At 41.8% G+C, this 21,627-nt stretch overlaps 1 protein-coding gene and 1 long non-coding RNA gene across 2 annotated transcripts; both read right to left on the bottom strand.

The window, feature by feature from the left end:
- Window positions 1-1,027: 1,027 nt before the first annotated feature.
- Window positions 1,028-8,549, bottom strand: LOC134219030 (uncharacterized). The gene is made up of 4 exons (XM_062697740.1): window positions 8,526-8,549; window positions 8,355-8,463; window positions 5,085-5,419; window positions 1,028-1,294 (listed from the first exon to the last, which is right to left on the bottom strand). The coding sequence occupies exons 1-4, from the start codon at window positions 8,547-8,549 to the stop codon at window positions 1,028-1,030; spliced, it is 735 nt and encodes a 244-aa protein (XP_062553724.1).
- Window positions 8,550-10,796: 2,247 nt separating this feature from the next.
- LOC134213740 (uncharacterized) lies at window positions 10,797-12,382 on the bottom strand. Its single transcript, XR_009979514.1, has 3 exons — window positions 11,309-12,382; window positions 11,050-11,241; window positions 10,797-10,991 (listed from the first exon to the last, which is right to left on the bottom strand). It is a non-coding gene; the product is annotated as an uncharacterized LOC134213740 (long non-coding RNA).
- Between the last annotated feature and the right edge of the window lie 9,245 nt (window positions 12,383-21,627).

The following is a 21,627-nucleotide window of genomic DNA, read 5'->3' on the forward strand; positions in this document are numbered from 1 at the left end:
GAGCTTCATTATTTCGAAATTATTTTCCGAAATATCTTTTTGTATTGTACAACACGAGGACTGTCAGTAGTGTATTTGAAAACCATTATGTCTTTGAACTTAACCGGAGTGCCATTGTCATTACATCGAGGAATACGGTATCGAACGGCAAGGTCTTTAATTGATAGGAATTCACGCTGCTCCATTTCAATTACTTTGAACGGTATTGATCGCCGGACAGATGCGATCAAAAACGCCCAGTCCCTGGGAGTTTCCACATCAATAGTAGTTTTCTTCTTTGTTTTCTCAATCGCTGCGTGGATTGAGTCCACTTCCATGTGAATGACCAGTTCGCATAAACTTGTGTAATATAGTTAACTGTCGGCCTCGTTCAGCAAATAGTTCAATAATGTAGCTGAACATAAAAACAACATTTCTATTCAAATTTTGTCCGCCACACCTATCGCTATAGTAAACTACCTCTGTGATTCCAGAAGGGATAGACATCAAATCATTCATCAGGCAAGATCCTATCTCCTGCGAACCTCTGCGTGCCTTAGTCTCATCCCAAATGTAGCATCGGCCAAGGTTTTCCCCTAAACAACTGGCGAACATCGTTAAGTTCAAAGTGTAGAGCTGTCTAGAGTAGAACGTTCTTCCACATGTTAAATATGGTGTGGGCAACTGTTTTTGCAGGTCAAAAGAGACCACTCGAACCGAAGAGTCTGTCTTAGTTCTTACTATGTCCTTTCGCTTCTCTTCGTAAACATTCTGTGCAGCTTTTTGGTGTTCTGCCAATTGCTTTTCTAATGGTTCCTTTTTAATCGCATCATTTTGTGATTTGATTTCAATACGTAGTTTATCACATACATCGCACGTATCCAGTTTTGGTTTGCGAAACGAGAGGTTCATTGATTTAAATATGATTCTGTATGTGTTGTACGCTACCGGAATGAGACCGTCAAGACTACAATTGTCCTGGTACAGTTCGTGCATTTTTACTACACTGAGATCACTGGATAGGTACAAACGATCCGTCTTAGCACGACTATAGTGACTCGTATAAGCTGGGAAGGACAATATGTGTTTTTATGTATTCCATGTGATCCGCACTGACGACCAATCGGGATCCATTTTTCATTCTTCCGTCGTCAGTAGCTATTCCTGCACCAGCGAGCTTTTTGCCAGCGATCGTGCGAATTTTTCGATCACGTACATCGTATGTTGCCATGAACATTTCTTTACATGTCTTAACTTGGCCTTGCACTGCTGGCAAATAGTAGACCCGGGAATACGCGCGCCGTGAATTTATGACCTATAAGAGTAAAAATTTGCGATAATTTCTGTACACTTGTGAGCACGATAACTGTATAGAGACATGAATAAATTAAATATTAGTTTAGCTAGTTATTTTTCCTGATCCAGTTCGAACCAGTTCATTGCCCACCAGTGTTTTTCGATACACCTCAGAAATAAGTAGGTATAGTATTTCCACAGATTTTCATACAAAATAATCATGTCTGGAGGATCAAAATTTTGAGTCCTAGCTGATTTGATTTTCGACTTTCTTGTATACTTATTTATACGGAAAAATTACCAAGTCATTTACATACATTCACATTTAACGTAATTTAACCTATGACATGAATGAATCGAATGGTTAAGTGGAAACTACAAAAGATAAGTAAAATCTTACGATTATTTACTGATTGCGGAAAAAAAGTTTGAAAATACAGCACTATTGAAATTTTTAGAATTTCAATGGCGATTTGGTGACAATGATGAATTTGAAATCAATTGACGACAAAATCAAGAAAATTCGTTGAGAAATGATCTAGTTATTAGTCTCCTTCTTCTTATTGGCATTACATCCCCACACTGGGACAGAGCCGCCTCGCAGCTTAGTGTTCATTAAGCACTTCCACAGTTATTATACCGGGGCAGCAGGGACTTTGTCCAAGGGCTTGACGACCCCTCCCCATGGCCACTGCGAGTTAGACCGGGACCATCGTCCCTAACCCCTAATCCCAAGGCATCAAGCGACCCGTGCCGAGGGGATGCATGGCCAGGGGGGGGGGTGAAATAATGAGCTACGCCTTTAACGGAGCCTGTGGGGTACCTGGGCACCCTCCACAGTAATTGTCCCTTACCACGTCATGCTGGGCTCTGGCGTGGTGGACCTCTTTTCCCGAGCAACTCGTGGGACCAAAATGGAAAACCAAGTCAATTCTTCAATTAGTGGTAGTAGTGTAGGCGACAACCCCTTCGCAAGAGGTGGGTTGTTCAGGTCTCCGCCTAGGAGGCCAGAGGCAATAGTCGGCAGCTCAGTGCGCAGCGCCAGCGTGGGTCACTCAACCTTCCTCTCGGCTAGAAAAACGCCGGTAGGGGTTATTGACGGCCCATGGCTTGTGGAGACGATGAACCGCAAACGCGATGGGCTTTCAGCCTTCGAGGTGGCGACGGAACAGCTGGACGCCATCATCGACTTTGCGTCATCGAAGCATAATATCAGCAAGGACCTCAAGAGGAGCTTGCAGAAACTTCGAAAGTCGATGCTGGACGCCAAGCTGGAGAGGGCGGTCGGGACGGCCAAGTGTAAACCCGTGAAATCGGTGGAGTCGAGGTCTACCCAGACTGAGGCCCAAGGATTCGTGGACTCGGGCAAGGTCGAATCGACCGAAGGCGTGCCAGCGAAGACGGTGGTGCCAAAGTCTACCCAGACTGAGGCTCAAGTATTTGCGGGTACGTCGGGGGTGACTGCTCCAACGGAGCAGACACAAAAACGGGGGAGACAGTCTCCAGGGGATGAGCTCCCTGGGGGCTGCTCCAAAACGCGGAGGGTTACTACCCCAAACAAGGGTAGTGGGGCTGGGAAGCTGAACCCCGGCCAGGTACCTCCAAAACCGGGGGAGGAAGGACCTGGAAAGGTCCGTCCGCTCAGGAAAGACGGTGGCAAGGGGTTACGGCAGGCTGAAAGTTCTCATCCGCACCAGACCAGGGAAATAGAGGGGGATGACGCCTTCTGGACCCTGGTCAAGAACAAGAGGAAACCGAAGACGTCAAGGGCCGAAACGAAGGCCCAGGCGAATGAGGGTAGCAAGAAGTCTGGGGTAGGCGCCAATCGCTCCAGGGGCGATGCCCTAGTCATCACGGCGGACGAGGCTAAGTACTCGGATGTTTTGAAGGCGATGAGGAGTAACGTCAAGCTCGGTGAACTCGGTGCCGACGTACGTCGAATAAGACGTATCCGGATGGGCGAGATGATCCTCGAGCTGAAGCGGGGCGTCTCGCAAAAGGGCGCCGCCTACAAGAAGTTGGCGGAGGAAGTCCTAGGCGAGACGGTCAAGGTGAGGGCACTCACGACGGAGGTGAATCTAAGGGTTAAAGACCTGGACGAGATCACCGAAGTCGAAGAGCTCGTCACGGCACTGCGGCGACAGTGTGAAGTGGAGACGCCCACCACAGCCGTTCGGCTACGGAAAGATCCGGCAGGCACGCAGGTAGCATTGGTTCGGCTATCTGCAGCGGACGCCTCCAAGGTAGTCAAGTTAGGGAGCGTCAAAGTGGGATGGTCGGTATGATCTGTGCGCTTATACGAGCAACCCGAAGTTTGCTTCAAGTGCCTGGAACCGGGGCACAAGCAATGGGACTGCAAAGGCCCTGACAGAAGCAATCTCTGCCGACGCTGCGGATTGGAGGGACATAAGGCACAATGCTGCACGAACCCTTCTAATTGTTTGATTTGTTCCAGCAAAGCTGTGAACAGCAAGCACCCCATGGATGTGCCCGGCGTTTAAGCGTGCTGCAAAATCAAAGTGCAGGTAACGCAGCTGGCTTGCTCGGCCTCGCCCGAGTGTTTGATGTGCACAGGTTTAGAGGAAACGGCGGAACACGTGTTGTTCGTGTTCCCACGTTTTCGCGCAATGCGTGACCATATGCTTGCCACATGTGGTATGGACACTACCCCGGACAACCTAGTTCGGAGGATGTGTAAAGATGACAAGTTTTATCGTGTAAAAGTTATATGATCTTTAGGAGAATGCTCCACATATGCCTCAACGTGAAAACCGCATTAAAATTCAATTCGAACATGAAAATACACTTGAAAATGTAAATTTTCGCGGCATGTGCAAAATTATTATAAGATTTGAAGTTTATAAATAAGGTTTTGACACAAAACTGATTAAAATACAGGTAAAAAATACATCACAATCAAAAGATCTATTATAATTGAATATTGTGCACACATGTTTATATTGATACAAATCAGAATATATAAAAAAAACATTTTTTTTCTAAAAACGGTCTCTATGGGGCAATATAGGCATACCTGCCCAGAGCAAGATATCAGGCCTGAATATGCGAACAAGTTTAAATTTCTGTTGTCAAATACAAGAATATCATCATTTATGTAAGATTCATTACGGAAAAATTACAACACCAGATTAATGCGATCGAAACAGAAAAAAATGACTATTGTCAATTGAAATATGGCTATTCAAACGGTAAAGAGTGGCAAATCGGTTCGATCCGCTGTTGTGCGGTTAATAATTTTATTTGGTATGGAATACTCTTAACTGTTGTAGTAATATAATATTCTTCCATATTACCACACTTTTCTCTCCCAAAAAAACGTTTTGGATGGGTGGCCCATACTGCCCCAAATGGTGGCTCATATCAATACATTTTCAAAAGTGCATTCTAACAATTTCCAAACGCATTTTTCACCATTCATCGACGTAATATGAAAGGTAACACTCCCTAGTATAAGGCAACTACATTTGAATGATGATTTGTTGAGCTTTTCAGCGCTTTTCGGAACGATTTCCTTAGGTGGCCCATATTGCCCCGATCACCCCTAGAGGTAATATATAAACCATAGAGGACGATTGTCGCTGCGGTTCCCTTTGTTTTCGTTCCCAAACATCTTGGGTACTTATCTGTCAAAACGTACTGATTTTTCCTTCGTTGACATTTAGTGCCCTATCTTCGCCAGCAAAAGATGTTGCGCCAGTGACGACAGTGACAATCTTCCTCTATAGTTTATTACCTCTATTGTGTACGCCCACTGTTTTATAAATGCATGAATATATTGAGAAACTAACCTTGGGACGTGCCGTTTTTGTCACCGAAATGTGACTGGCAAGAAATTGATTCTGCCCTGACATCTTCAACTTGAGTAAATTCGATAAAATCTGTTTGCGTGTATGATCAGGATACTTTTGACCGCAATTACGTTTACACTTGCAAGATGGTTTAATAGATCTTGCAGGCATTACCGTACCATCGGATCGTGTGTATTGTAGTCCTTTTTCTTTGTTACGTTTGTTCTTCTCTCTCATCTGAACTTTTGAGACCTTTATTTCCACAACTTCCTTTTCGATGTTATCTACTCCCTGAATACTTATGTTCAATCGTCTTGGAAGTGTGCTCAACACATCTGAAATTAAAAAGAAAATCATAATTCATTAAATGAATGTTATGTGAAATGTGTTAATAGCTTATTCAGACTACGAGCTTTACTGCCTGTAATCGCATAACTGTCCCATATGACTTTTCATCATTTTTGAGTTTTGATGACCAATAATGGTTATATTTTGGTTTATATTTTTATGCCTTAAAATAATACTGTGTAATTTGTTCTGAAAATTTCGAAAAAATATACCAAGTCGATTTGTCCCATCTTGAAAGTAACCTCATTTGAGTCCAATTGTAAAAGTAACCGTATAATATGTCCCATAAACATACATTTTAACTGTCTCTGATTCAGGAATATTTTACTTTCTTTTTTTTTATGACAAATATTCTTAGAACTGTTATCCCGGCCAGCGGACGATGTTTATAAGGCCCGGTCATACCAAATGGAGCTTAAATGGAGTAGAAACCCATTGGGTATTATTTTCCAAAAGATTACTAAACATCTGATCTATCATAAGTCTATGCAATCACGCTGGAACAATGTCACATTATCTTAGAACAACTTCTCGAATATGTATTGTTCAATGCAGATGTGTCGAAGCTAATGTTATTGGTTAACAAAGCTTGTTGTGAAAAACCTTTGAAAAAATATTTAAATATGTTATTTTGATCATTTAAAATTTGTCCAAAATAGTTTAATTTTATTTTGGGCGGGGTAAAATGGTCAGGCGGTGGGGTAAAGTGAACAATATTGTAAATAAAGCAAATAAGTCGATCAAAATAGTTTAAACTAAATAAATATTCTTAATAATATTCTAAATGTTCCCTGACAGGTATAAACCCTTCGTTTTATCACAGACAAACAGACGTACCGGGCTTTATCAAAATTATAGGGCGGGATATTTTTATTATTCAATTGACCATTGCTCAGTGAAATATTACCAGGTTCCTTTGGTTTTGGTTTTGGACTCTTTTACAGAAACTAGAGTTTTTACTAAGTTGATTGATACAAGGATATCACAGATCGGATGACAAACATCTGAGATATAGATGTTTCCATGAACGAGGTGCGTTGTATGGAAATATTTGCTCAGGAATGTAGAAGTTGTACGAAAATGTGTATGTGTAGCGTTAATGACTAGATCCCCCTTTTCTTCACCCCCTGATTGATGATCCCACTATCAACCGAACCGATTAAGATTGAAAATTAAGCTAGTTTGTCTCCATTTCTCTGTCAGAACATTGCTCACTTAACCCCCAGGCGACATGACCAATTTACCCCATAGCTACATGTTTTTCAAATAACACCTAAACTAAGAAAAACAATTAAAAAACTATCTTTCATCAACCAGTTCCGCTTCATAACAAGCAAAATGAACGATGGGAACGATATTTTCGTTTAGAACTACTAACTCAGAGTTTTCATGGCTTAAATGCAACAGTGCCGAAATTACATCAAACTAGCATTTTGCGAAAGCGCGCAGAATTTTGCTAAAATCTAGCTGCTAAATAGATATTTCATGATTTGAAATAGCTCGGAGAGCATGAAATGCTTAATTTATGGTATAGCATAGAAAATAATACGATAAATTCATAAACAGGGGATAAACAAGCCGTTACCCACTTTACCCCGCCTGTTCACTTTACCCCCGCTACCCCTAGTATATGAGTAGTACGTAAAAAGTAAAATTTGTCGAGATACTAATTAAGCATTAGGGTGTATCTGTTTTTATTCATCATCAATCACCAATTCTTAATTTTCATTCGGTTGCGTGACCAACATGTACCTATCATTTTGAACGTGTAACTTCAATTTGCCACCAAAACATTTGCAACCTGTTTGAAAAAAATCATAAATAAAGATAAATCACACAATTATCGAAATTCGGTAAAAACTTGTTGATTGGGGGATTGTTGTTCGAATGTTGTTTAGTTTGTTTTCTGCTCTGTCGAATCACACGTTTCACAACTTTCGTGTTCGTGATCTCATTTCACGATAAAAATGTACATTTTTACAACTAGGCTATAAAACTAGTCTAGAACTCTTAGTACAGGAAAGTACGATAGCAATAACAATCGTTTTGGTGAATGTATACAACGGTAATGTGAAATACACGATTTGTAATTATTGATATAACCTGTAGAATTCAACGTGGTAGGACAGGATATGCGATTACTTTCCATGCCAACAGGCTAAGTAACTGGATATCCTGTTCCATGGATTATTTTCGTAAAAATAAGCAAAAATCATTTTAATAATGCAAGGCATAGTAAAAGATACATATTTTTACACCACACTAGTTTGAAAAATGTTTGAAAAAATGATCGTTTTCTCGATTTGCTATTTTTTCATATGGGACTGATATGCGGTTATAGGCAGTTTAACACTTGATAAAAAGAATCTTGATTTGATAATGTACATTACATAATTATTTCCAAATTAGATTTGCGAACATAGTCATCAAGTATCTCTATAAACCTTCTAGTCTAAATAGGCTATAAAAGTTGTATTGTCGACATCTGACTATATTTGAAAGCTATGAAAATATTCTGTTTATTTTGTTAGTTTTTTCTTTGAATAAGGCTATAGAATATACTTATTTAAATTTAATTCAATTTAAAATATAAAATATAGATCCAAAATTTATTAAAACGTCCAAAATAAATTAACCATATACCACAGACAAACTGATATAACACATGGAGCATTAAGTCATCAAAAGTATAGTCGCGTAAGCATTGACATATATGTTGTTTTCTCCTACTTTGGCAAATCGCAAACTGATGGCAGTGAGCTACTTAGTGAATCGCGAACTTGATGGTAGTGAGCAAATCAATAATAATAGTGTACGATGTAAATTTTTCAAATGTTATTTCAGTTTGTCCGTGCTTGTCAGTATAATCTTGAACAGGTAAGATATATTCTTTGTAAACCACAAATCATTATCGTTACTTACCTCGATTGCGGCACGATCGTTTCGGTGGCAAATCGGTTGGGATCCTGGTGGGGATAGTTTTATTTTCAGTATCGGATAATTCATCGAATTCATCATCGCTAATCAATGTCTGATAATTTTGAAAATATTCATAAATTGTCAGATTATTGAGTCCTGAGGGATCACAATCACCACTGTCTTCATCACCGGAACCATCGGCGTTATAATCGGGATTCCAGTCAGAATCTTCGGAGTCGGATCTCAAGACAGCATCTTCGGAGTTTGTTTCAGATCTTGCACAATTCCTATCATGATTAACTTCATCTGTTTGATGTGGTGACGTAGACATTCGATCCAAGGAGGTATGTGTAGTACCACTACTCGGTTGAGGCAGATTAGTTATCGTCAGATTTCTTATTGGTCGCAAGTCTAATGGTAATGCACATCTATTTTCTTGTCTGAATTTAAGTTTCGGCAAAGCTAAGCAAAGTGCTTCTTGATTTTCACATTCATCTGAATTTTGGATATTATTTGAACCGTCTCGAGTAATCGATTTGAATGAGTAGTCAATGGCTACAACGGACTTCGGTGTTGATGTAACAATACGACCAAAAGAAGCATCTAAACTTGTGAAACTTTTTTCGATATAACTGCCTACATGTGCCTCCGGGATATTGTTTAGATTCTGGTAGCCAATTCTGGGGCTACTTAGCCTTTCTGCAAGATATAAAATAAGTTTAGTTTGATTATATATTTGTATCACGAAAAAAATATTAGCATAAATATTTTATTGGTTAGCATGAATAAAATGTTTAAACTAATTACGTAAACACTTTTTTGGGTTTCTCGAACAACGCCCGCCCCCTCCCCGTAAGATAAAGTGGGTAATAAAGCGACAGACCCCCCCTCCCCCCCTAAGTGCTTACGTAATATGTATACAGCCCCTTATCTAATTTGTATCTTACTAATAATAATAACAATATACAATATTAAATACCTTCGTTTTCCAGATCCCAGTTTCGTGTTGATTCACCGCTCATAGATTTTGCTTGAGAAACATTCAAAGAATGAGCTTGGATTGTGTTCACCTTGTTGAATTCTGATGGATCAGGTGCTCCAAATAGTTTAATTGAATCTGAAAAGACAATGCCTATTGAAAAACAATACTCACAGAGGAATACCACAAAGTAAAACATATTTGGCCATTTGAAACATACTCTGTAGTTTATCATGGGCAGTTTGTGCAGCCGGCCTTTTTGATGTGGAGTTTTCGAGCAAGAGTGATTTCGACAAATTCGGATAATCATGCTTAGCTCTCGCAAAAAACGTGCTGCTATCGTTCAGCTTTGCCGCCTTCAAATTGGTTAAATCCCGGAACACTGAGCGAGACTTCGATCCGTGGGAGGGAGCTAAAGTGTAAACATAAACCTTTAATATAAATAAGTATTTTAGTCGATCGACTTACATTTTCGAGAGAAACGCGAACGGTGAGAATGCACGGAATTTGAAGACTCTAAGAAGTTTGAAACGAGTAGCGGTATTCGCGACTTGGGCGCAGGCTTGCAGGAATCTTAAAAACGAATAGTACAAATTAATAGATGATGCAATCTATTTGTTAGGCGATATAAATTACCATTTTTCCGAGTCAAAGAATGCTGATGCGATCCGGCTGTGTTATTGCGTGATGTATGGGATGATTCTCGCGGCTGCAGATCCGAGACATATCCCTCTGTTCGTATACTACGTGATGCGTATTCAGGTTCCGTGATAGACACACACTGGCCTCCATCGGAGTATTGTGTGCAGGGTGCTCCAAATTGTAAACTAACCGACTCGGTTACAGTAGCGTTGACTGGCATATGTTTGCGTTTACCGGTATCATTGCGCGGCGGGCAAAGTGATTCATATTTCCCATCCGGTTCATTGGTATGTAAATAGGGTCTAGGTATGTAATCTGTAAAAGTCAATCAAGTGTTATTGTAAACATGTAAATCGTCATGACTCATAATGCTCAGACTCACCATTTCTTTCAGCAAAAGGATGCTGATTTGTTCCGGACTCGGTTCCGGAGGCATAATTATGTGAAGTGCAGGACTTTTGTAGATGCGATGCGCAAGTAATGTCTACAAGAGACGAGCGCTGATGAGCATCGGATGTATTCGCGGATTTGGCGCAAGCTGTTCGTATATTGAGATGAGCAACCGAGGAAAGTTTTTCTCGTCGTGACCGATCCCCATCGGATGCATCAGTTTGTAGCGTGTGAAATTCTAGAATTGAATTGTGCTGTATTGCCGAGTAATTTTGTAATTGTGACGCAAGCACTGAAATAACCGATAATACGATTATTTAGTCTTGTTGAATCTAGCAAAGACTTACCATTATTTCCTGTACTACAAGAATGCTCATGTGCCCCTGGAGGATGCTCTTCCATATGGAGCACCTCTTCATTAATCGAGTGAGACGTTTCGCTTAGACTGGACTGAATTGGTGAAGAGAAATTAACGAGTTTTGACTTGTGAGATTCTGATGAAGGAATTGTGACAGTCGGATGTTTATGGGCATAAGGTGAACATGTTCGTGGCGCACGGGATGTGTGTGTGATTTGTGTGTTCGAAACAAATTGTCTGAACTGTGACCCAAACGAGCCAGATGCAAAATCTGTAACAAAATATTAAATTAATCGTTTTTTTTCGTTCGAAAGTGAATTAAAACTTACCACTGCTTTCTGTAAAAGAGTGCTTATTTGCATTAGATGCATCGGTGTGTTGTGCGCGGAATTTACGTGGATTGTATCCGGGGATAATAGATGAAAATTTATGTGCAACGTTCGAAACCCCTTGTGATCGGTGAAATGTTTTTTGTCGTTTAAGTTTGACGTCCGTGGCACACTGTGGCTCGGTTACGGAATCTGTTGCAAAATAGTCAAATTCGATTTAATATAACAATTTAACTTGATTTGTGTGGCTCTAAACTACCGTTCTTCTCTGTGATAGGACGTTGTGGTGTATCGGGTGCAAATAAATATGACGCTCGATAATGTGAACTGGAAGCATTGCCGTACAGCGCATGGGATGTTTGCTGGGTATTGACCTGTTTGCTCGCCACAAATTCCCTGAACTGGGATCCGAACGATCCAGATGCAGATACTACGATAATGTAAATGAAATAGATGGACTACAATATATTATAATGGATTATTAAATTTACCTTGCTTAACGAACATATTTGTATTTTCCATATTGTAAAAAGCTGCTGGGTTTGTAGCGTTGTTTGCGTTCTTTGAACATTAATATTTGCAAGTTGCTAGCGATACTGATGTACACTTCGTTCGACTTAACAAACCTTTATCAAGTTTCGTCAAATTTTGCGACTTACGACGTTGTGTTCACTTTTGACGAAACCGTAAAGCGTTATGAGTGTTACATCAGTCCTTCATTGACAAAACGACTAATGTAACGATTGTTCAATTTTTAACAGTTTGCTGATTCAGTCATTTTTTCGTTTCAAAATCTAGAGCAGCCTTAATAAATATATCAGATTTTTTTCATTGGCACGCATTAAGGAGCATGGAAGGCATCATACTGTGGCAAAATCTCATTTTTGTTTACAATGTTACATACGACCTTTTGAAAATTTAGTCTTGATATATTGTTCGGTAAATCTTGGTGTGATAAAAACTGGCTTGCATTCTAGAACATGCTAAACTTCTCCAGCAACCACGGCTGTATAACCATTTCTTTTCATTATGCTGGTGGCAAATTCATTTGGATTTAAACGCGCTCCAATAAAACCTTGTCCAATTAACATAGTTCCGACAGTAAGAGATACAATTCCTAAAGCGTGCACTTTTTTACATTCTTCTGAGTTGAATTCTTTAACAATGTAAGCAAACCCATACTGATAGTCTGAGGTATGAGAAAATGCTCCACAATGCCTTATAGACCGTCGAATGATGACCTTGCATTGCTGAACTGTCATTAAATTTCTAATGTTTCTTTGTAATACTTGTATGGACGGACATCTCTTTTGAAGTTAAATTACTCCTTTGGGTGGAAGCAGCACTACGAGGAACATTTGAATGGCGCTGAGAGTACAGGCAGTGAAAGTCAAAGCAGCGGAGGAGATGATTACGTCAGTTCAGCGGACGATGGAAGCCAACCAGCCCCCACATTGAGGGAAGTTAAGGATGCCATTCAACAGCTAAAGACCAATAAAGCAGCTGGTAAGGGTGGTATCGGAGCTGAGCTCATCAAGATGGGTCCGGAAAAGCTAGCGACTTGCCTGCACAAACTGATAGTCAGAATCTGGGAAACTGAACAGCTACCGGAGGAGTGGAAGGAAGGGGTTATATGCCCCATCTACAAGAAAGGCGACAAGCTGGAGTGTGAGAACTTTCGAGCAATCACCATCCTTAATGCCGCCTACAAAGTGATATCCCAGATCATCTTCCGTCGTCTGTCACCATTAGTGAACGAGTTCGTGGGAAGTTATCAAGTCGGCTTCGTTGACGGCCGCTCGACAACGGACCAGATCTTTACTGTACGGCAAATCCTAACCAGACTGATCAAAGCAACGGTGGATAGTGTGCAAAACTGTGTGAAGATTTCGGGCGAACAATCCAGTTCGTTCGAATTGCGCCGGGGACTAAGACAAGGTGATGGACTTTCGTGCCTGTTGTTCAACATTGTGCTAGAAGGTGTCATGCGGAGAGCCAGGTGTAACAGCCGGGGTACGATTTTCAACAGATCCAGCCAATTTATTTGTTTCGCGGATGACATGGACATTGTCGGCCAAAAATTTGCAAAGGTGGCAGAACTGGGTGTACTGGGTGTGCCTGAAACGTGAAGCAACAAAAGTTGGACTGGTGGTGAATGCGTCAAAGACAAAGTACATGTTTGTGGGCGGAGCCGAGCGCGACAGGCCCCACCTGGGAAGCAGTGTTACGATAGACGGGGATACCTTCGAGGTGGTCGAGGAATTCGTCTACCTCGGATCCTTGCTAACGGCTGATAACAATATTAGTCGTGAAATACGAAGGCGTATCATCTGTGGAAGTCAGGCCTACTACGGGCTCCAGAAATAACCGCGGTCAACAAAGATTCGACACCGCACCAAATGTGTCATGTACAAGACGCTAATAAGACCGGTTGTCCTCTACGGACATGAAACATGGACAATGCTCGAGGAGGACTTGCAAGCACTCGGAGTATTCGAGAGACGGGTGCTTATGACCATCTTTGGCAGGCAATGTGCAAGAAGACGGTGCGTGGCGGCGAAGAATAAACCACGAGCTCGCCCAATTCTACGGCGAAGCCAGTATCCAGAAGGTAGCTAAAGCCGGAATGGTACGATGGGCAGGACATGTTGCAAGAATACCGGACAACCCTGCAAAGATGGTGTTCGCTTCCGATCCGGCAGGTACGAGACGGCGTGGAGCGCATCGAGCGAGATGGGCAGACCAGGTGCAAAACGACTTGGCGAGCGTGGGGCGTACTCAAGGATGGAGAGATGCGGCCTCGAACCGTGTATTATGGCATCAAATTGTTGATTCAGTGTTATCTGTTTAGATGTTAACTAAATAAATGAATGAATAGAGCGAGATGCGTCCCTTTGACTCAAATCGTGTCAGTGCAATTGAATTTTTTGTAAAGTAATTTGGTATCATTTCGATTCATGTTTGATAACACCATCAAATCAGTCCTCCATCGCTCTAGCAGTATCTAAATTACAACAAACTGTTGCCATCCCAAAATACCGTCTCCAGAAGAATCCCATCGTGGGACTCCCAAGGGCCACATCGATACTAATTTCCGTCCCGGGAAACTCACTTCCACCGAACCAAACTTTCTCACCTACACGGTGGCGGCAACGCTCTGCAACTCAAGCATCAGTAAATGACTAAACGATTCACCCTGTACCCAAACGAGCCAGCCGTCCCATCAAAGTACCAACCACCCACCGTATGCTGGATGTTCCCATCGATATCTCCCCACCGGAATGATGAAATGGTTTCGTTGTGGCTTCTGATCTACCCGAAAATTGCCAATATAGACTCTCCCTCTGCGGGCGACCCTTACTTTGACTTGCTCACATAGCCGAAGGAACTGCCATGCAAACGAAGCCAGCAACCAAAGAGCGCATTTTGCGGTACCGAATCAATTTCCTTGTGGGTAATACCCCTTTGCTCGTTTCGCCTCGTCACCCTTTGGAAGCCGTCTTCCAAGTGGTTAGGCATCAACGGGTAGTGCGCAACATAGAAGGACCAACCAACACCGGTCCCAAATCCGATTCCCTTCACTACTGACTGGAACCGGCTGGATGATGGTGAGGATCCACCAACCAAACTCGATGGATGCAGCTCGGCCTGCCGGTGGCGAGGTTTGGATTGAAATTGATGTGTTCTTCATCTCCCGGTTGCACCATTGCGCGTCGCCATCATGATCATCATCATCATCATCATCATTGACCGTTTGGTCGGCGGCGGTAACGAAACTGAAGCTTCGTGGTGGATGCAAAACACTCCATCGTCGCACGGTTCATCGCCGCAGGTTTTTGTCGAACGAGATTTCGAGTGGAGAAAGTTTAAACGAGATTTTTGTGTGTGAAAATATTAACCCCAACCAGTGAGTGGGATGATAAAACGGGGTGAGAACTCGATATTTGTTGCGGTTTTCAAAAGAGCTTATATTATCTGATTATTGGACCGGATCAATGGAAGTTTAACAAGTGCAGCGATTAGATTATTGTGTTTTTGTGCCTCGTTGTACGAGGCCAAGCGTCTGCGATTAGACTCCGAAACTCATCAACCGCAAAGTTTTATAACTGGTAATCCGTACAAACTTGATTCAAACGAACAAAAAACTATGTACACTTATCTGGTAGTGCGGCCTGAGCACTGCAGTGTTGTCTTTCTTATAACAGCTAGAGTGCGGATCAAACAGTCTTTGGCTGGTATTCAATGGCCTAAACGTCAGATGGCTATGGCATTAAATAAACATGGACGAGTATTACGACATAGATCCCGAAGTACCATCAGTACATTCGAATCTGAGAATTCGAGTATAACATTTATTACGAAAACTCATCACAGAACATGGAATTGATTTCATAGTAATGAATAAAATGCACAAAGATATGTATTTCACGCATGTTTCGCAAAGTTTTACGGCAGCAGTTTGCCAGGTATGAAGAAATAATTTTTCTTTTCTCATACAAAAAGTTGTACCAAAAACCTATCATTTCCTTCCAAATTCAAACTTTTTACAGGAGGCTCAAAGACCCATAGTCTTATCTTTTTCCATCTTCTTCTTTTCTATATAAAAAATGAGTTTGCATATCCTTTGAGGCAATATAACTCACGAACGGATGGACCAATTTCCAAAATTTCCTCACTAATCGATTTGTCTTGAGATCAGCTAATATATATGTACTAAGAGTTGATCAATTGAGGGAAAAAGTTGGAAAATTATCAAAATACAACGGTTTCATGAGTTCCGAAGAAAGCCATCAAACTCGAACTGAAATCGATCTAGAGTGCGACGCGGCAATTGACAATTTGAACGAAGAAAGAAAACAACCCGTGCGATGTCGGGAAGGTTTGACTAGTCTCTACCGTTTTGACTCGAAGTCCGGATATCTAAGCACTGCTTAATTTTCAGTTTAATATCTCAACCGGAATTAAGTACTTGACACTGAGTGATACCACACCCTGTCAAGATTAACTTATCAAATTTGCTGTAGTGTACTGAAAATGACATGTTGTAAGCACAAAATAGCCAATATAATCGAAAACATTGAACATCTCTTGCTTCGAAATCCGGACACAGTATGAGGGATGCTTCAAATACCGGACAATTTTGCTTCGAATTTCCGGACACTTCGAGTTTGGCTATATGAATTCTCAAATAACCAATTGATTCGAATACGACTAGCATAAAGCATTCATATTTCTCGATTAATATAAATCCGTAATGTAAGGTTTTTATACAGATTTGTATGGAAATCTGGCATCCCACCGTTGTATGTACCATTCGAAGTTTTTGGTGATTAACCAGGACTACCAAAAAACAGTAATTGAAACCAAGCGGGAGCATTCAACTGCAATACACAACATTGGGAATCTAATAGTTTCACACCACTCCTCCCCCTTAAGGTAGAACCATTTTTGGACATTTGACGTGTGGGTGAAATATTTTCAAAACTGGACAATGAGTCTCTCAAACTAACGTGGGTAATTTGCAATAGATCATAGGAAGGATTAGATGACCAAAATTCTCTTCTAATGAATCATGTCAGAAATAATTATGATTAGGGGGAACTGGAAAACGATTGAAATAAATAATTCATGTAGATTGATAAATCCGGGCGCGTCCGAGCAATGTTGAGTTTCATTCCGTGCCGATAGTTCGAACGAGCCAGACGTGTGTGCAGTGTCTCATCGCGGATTGTGTTCGGTAGTGCGAGTGCTATTGTGTGGTGCGTATCCTACCTACGGATCCAAGGCGATCACTGTCGGCTAGGGGAAGTAGCTGCTTCTGGCGACGCCAGTGAAGCAGGCTATTGTTACTGCTGCTACCTACAGCAGCAGCCGCAGATAAGTGGCAAAGATTGTTGTATTGTTCTCCCACAGAGTGGGTCTGATTAGAATAGTTTGAATTAGTTTATTTATTAGTTTTTTTTTCTAATTAGTTAATAGTTATTAGTTCTTAGCTTGTAATAACTATACTTCCAACACCTTGCGAGGTGATAATGGAGGCGGAGACTGCGGAGGGCAGTGGGCCTCCCAAAGATGGTGGTCGCACACGATTCTACCATGCATCTTCTCCTGGGCCTTGGGTTGTTTACTTTCGGCAGAAAGTGAAAAGCCTAGATTTTCTCGGCATTAAGCGAGATTTGACGCGTCGTTTTCCGAAAACTGATTTTCATCATGTAAATCGGAACAAACTACGCATAACCGCACCTACATACAAGGATGCAAACGAAATCGCTAAAGACAAGGCCTACAATGTTGAATATTTGGTTTATGTCCCCTCGCGGGAGGTCGAAATCGAAGGTGTGATCAATGCAGCGAGCCTGACTTGCAAGGATGTACTTGCGGGAAAAGGCCGCTTAAAGAATGCAATGGAGTCTACTGTGGATATTCTGGATTGCAAGGAGTTGCATTCAGCTGCCATGGTAGATGGTAAAAGAGTGTATTCTAAGTCAGGTTCGCTTCGGGTGACGTTCGCCGGTTCGATTCTCCCAAAATATGTAGATATTGAAAATATGTTATTTCCGGTGCGTCTTTTTGTGCCGAGGGTGTTCAATTGTACCAACTGCAAACAGTTGGGGCACACTGCCGAGTTTTGCGACAGCAAGCCCCACAAATGTTTTGAAAAGCATAGGGAGGAGTCCTGTCAACAACAAGCTACAAAGTGCGCTTATTGTGGCATGGATCCTCCCCATGGTTTGCAAGAATGCCCGGTGTACAAAAAGCGCACCCAAAAAGTGAAGCGCTCGTTGGTACAGCGCTCCAAGCAGTCATATGCGGAAATGGTTAAGTCGCAAGACACATCCGCCACAACCACCGCCGCGGCTGCTATTTCAGCTGCCGTTCGAGTAAGTGATTACTACGATTCCATTGCTACTGATGAATTGGACTCCGACGTAGCTGATATGAATGATTCTTCGGAGGTACACGTGCTCGAAAAGAGGAAGCAACCGTCTTCCCCGGGATCGCGCCGTAAGAGAACAAAAGTCATCCATAAAAGCTTGCCAAAATCTGAAGGTAATGGGGGATTATTTAAAATCCCGAAGCAATCTGTCTTCACTGCTCCATTGGATCCTAGTTGCAGCAAGACATTCCCGCCATTGCCTAAAACCGATGTTTCCAAGAAACATCCGGTTAGGAGAATCAATGAAAGAAAAAATGCAATTCGCACTTCCAGAAAAAATATTCCGTCCAAGCGAGGATTGATCTCCTTTAAAGACCTCGTGGACCGTTTTTTGAATTTGTTCAACACTGGTGAAGTAACTCGAATAGGACCAAATGGTCAACAAAGCCGTATTGATCTGTCTTTATGTTCAAATTCACTATCATTAGATTGCACGTGGAAGGTAATTCAAGATCCCCATGGTAGTGATCATATGCCGATAGTCACCTCAATTAAGAGTGGCTATCAACAATCTGAGCCAGTTAATGTTCCTTTCGATCTCACGAAGAACATTGACTGGCAAAAATTTGCATCGGCGGTAAAAATTGGTATTGAATCAACTGATACTATTCCACCTTTGGATGAATATCGATTCCTTACTGAGTTGATTCAAAAAAGCGCACTAGAAGCTCAGAAACGACGCATTCCAAGTACATCTGTCATCAGAAGACCATCCACTCCTGGATGGGATGATGAATGTACTAAGTTGTATTCTGAGAAATCTGATGCCTTCAAGGCCTTCCGTAAACACGGAAGGTCAGAGCTTTTTGAAGAGTATTTGAGGCTCGAAAGAAAACTCAAAAATCCGTTCAAGACTGGCGACGTTTTGTTGAGGGACTATCACGAGAAACCTCAATGACAACACTTTGGAAAACGGCCCGCAACATGCGGAACCGCATTTCCACCAATGAGAGTGAAGAATACTCCAATCGATGGATATTCAACTTCGCAGAAAAGGCCTGCCCAGATTCCGTACCAGCAGAACCGCTATTTCGAGAATCAGTCACTGATCCCGGTTCTTTGGGTGGACCATTCACAATGCTGGAACTTTCTATGTCTCTTCTTTCATCGAATAACTCTGCTCCAGGATGCGATAACATCAAATTCAATCTTCTTAAAAACCTCCCAGATATCACAAAAAGACGATTACTTGACCTGTACAACTGTTTCATGGAGTACAACATTGTGCCACCTGAATGGCGACAGGTCAAAGTAATAGCTATTCAAAAGCCTGGGAAACCAGCGTCTAATCACAATTCACACCGACCGATTGCCATGCTATCATGCATGAGAAAATTATTGGAGAAAATGATCCTTTCAAGAGTCGACCATTGGGTCGAAGAAAATGCATTGCTTTCAAATACTCAGTTAGGATTTCGTTGCTTTCTTCAGATAAACAACTAGCCTTTGCGCCCAAGGAGCAGTTGGCTTCAGTATTCTTGGACATTAGGGCTTTTGATTCAGTTTCCATAGAAGTACTGTCAGACAATCTGCACAGTAATGGATTACCCGTTATTTTGAATAATTTCTTGTACAATTTGTTGTCAAAAAACAAATGAACTTCACACTCGGCACTCTGACAACTTCCAGAACTAGTTACATGGGCCTTCCCCAAGGTTCATGTTTAAGTCCCTTGCTTTATAATTTCTATGTCAAAGATATTGACAATTGTTTGGAAGGACAATGCACGCTCAGACAACTTGCAGATGATGCCGTGGTCTCTCTAAGAGGTCCATGTACAGCTGTCTTGCAAGGACCATTGCAAAGTACCCTGGATAATCTGACTGTTTGGGCCAGACATTTAGGGATCGAGTTTTCACCGCAAAAAACTCAGTTGGTTGTGTTTACTAAGAAGCGGTATCCTGCTCAACTGAAACTCAAGCTGTTGAATGATGACATCAACCAATCTTTATCTTCTAAATACGCTGGGGTCGTGTTTGATTCCAAATGTACCTGGAAACTCCACATTGAGTATTTGATACAAAAATGCCGGAAAAGGATCAATTTTCTACGTTCTATCTCCGGAACATGGTGGGGTGCTCACCCGGAAGACCTCATCAAACTCTATAGAACGACTATTCTCTCTGTTTTAGAGTATGGCTCCTTCTGCTTCCTCTCAGCAGCTGATTGCCACCTAATTAAATTGTAACGAATTCAATATCGTTGTTTGCGTATTGCCCTTGGCTGCATGCATTCAACGCATAACATGAGCCTGGAGGTGCTTGCTGGAGTCACTCCTTTAAAGCACCGTTACTGGGAACTCTCACTTAGAATACTCATCAAATGTGGAACAAGTAACACACTTGTTCTAGATAACTTCGATAATATGCTTGAACTAACTTGTCGTTCAAGATTCCTGAGAGTTTATCTCAACTACATATCATCAGATCTTTGTCTTCCGTGTTATAATCCCCCTCGAGTTCACTTCACCAATGACAGTTCCTCAATTGTATACGATCTGTCCATGAAACACGCTATTCAAGGAATACCAGATCATCTTCGACAAATATCTATTCTCTCACTTTTTTCTGAAAAATATGAACATGTCAATTGCAATAACAGATATTTCACTGATGGTTCTCGCATCAACGGATCCACTGGCTTCGGTGTTTTCAATGTAACTTCAACCACCTTCCAAAAACTTCAGGAACCATGTTCGGTTTATGTTGCTGAGCTGGCAGCAATTAACTTTGCTTTGGGGATAATTTCCGATCAGCCCGTAGACCATTATTTCATCTTCTCGGATAGTCTTAGTTCTATCGAGGCACTCCGGTCAATGAAACCTGTTAAGCACGCATCTTATTTTCTTACAAACATAAGAGAGCAGATGCGTGATTTGGTCGAAAGATCATTCAAGATTACCTTTGTATGGGTCCCATCTCACTGCTCAATCTACGGCAATGAGAAGGCAGACTCGCTGGCAAAGGTGGGCGCACAGGAAGGTGAGGTTTATGATAGACAATTCTCGAGCAACGAGTTTTTCCCATTAGTCCGTCAGAGTACTCTTCAAAGTTGTCAAAGGAATTGGACACACAATGAACTCGGACGGTGGCTATTTTCCATAGTTCCAAAAGTTTCAGGGCGAGCGTGGTTCAGAGGTGAGGACTTAAGTCGAGGCTTCATTCGCGTGATGTCGAGACTTATGTCCAATCACTATTCACTAAACGCACATCTGTACAGAATAAACCTTGTCGATAGCAACTTATGTCGGTGCGGAGCCGGTTATGATGGCATCGATCACGTAGTTTGGTTCTGCTCGGAAAATGACGCCTCCAGAGAGCGACTATTGGATACCCTAGTGGCCCGAGGTGAACAACATTTCAGGGAAATTCGAAGTGTTTTGGAGGATCGTGATGCGGTCTATATGCAGGCCATTTATAGTTTCATTTGTGATTCTGACATCAAAATCTAATTTTTTTTTTCTTTCAAAGTTTTTTTTTGAACTGTCTCTGTCTCTATGTTCCGTAGATCTCCGCTACTCAGGCCATCCGGAAGACGCTCCCAGTAGAACCAATCCTCGAGCACGACGACACGCCACATCGTCCCTTACGCCCGGATGAGCAGCCGAAATTCCTTGATTCCGAATCCTAATCCTCCTCCAT

Source organism: Armigeres subalbatus, chromosome 1 (assembly GCF_024139115.2).
Source record: "Armigeres subalbatus isolate Guangzhou_Male chromosome 1, GZ_Asu_2, whole genome shotgun sequence".
NCBI classification, from domain to species: domain Eukaryota; kingdom Metazoa; phylum Arthropoda; class Insecta; order Diptera; family Culicidae; genus Armigeres; species Armigeres subalbatus.

What these genes read in the sequence shown, in the direction of transcription:
- LOC134219030 (XM_062697740.1), bottom strand. Translation starts at nt 8,549, where the DNA reads ATGGTTCCGGTGATGAAGACAGTG. An exon ending in TTCCGGTGATGAAGACAGTG is followed by an intron (nt 8,464 to 8,525) that starts GTGATTGTGATC and finishes CAAAATTATCAG; the next exon opens with ACATTGATTAGCGATGATGA. An exon ending in CAAAAACGGCACGTCCCAAG is followed by an intron (nt 1,295 to 5,084) that starts GTTAGTTTCTCA and finishes TTACTCTTATAG; the next exon opens with GTCATAAATTCACGGCGCGC.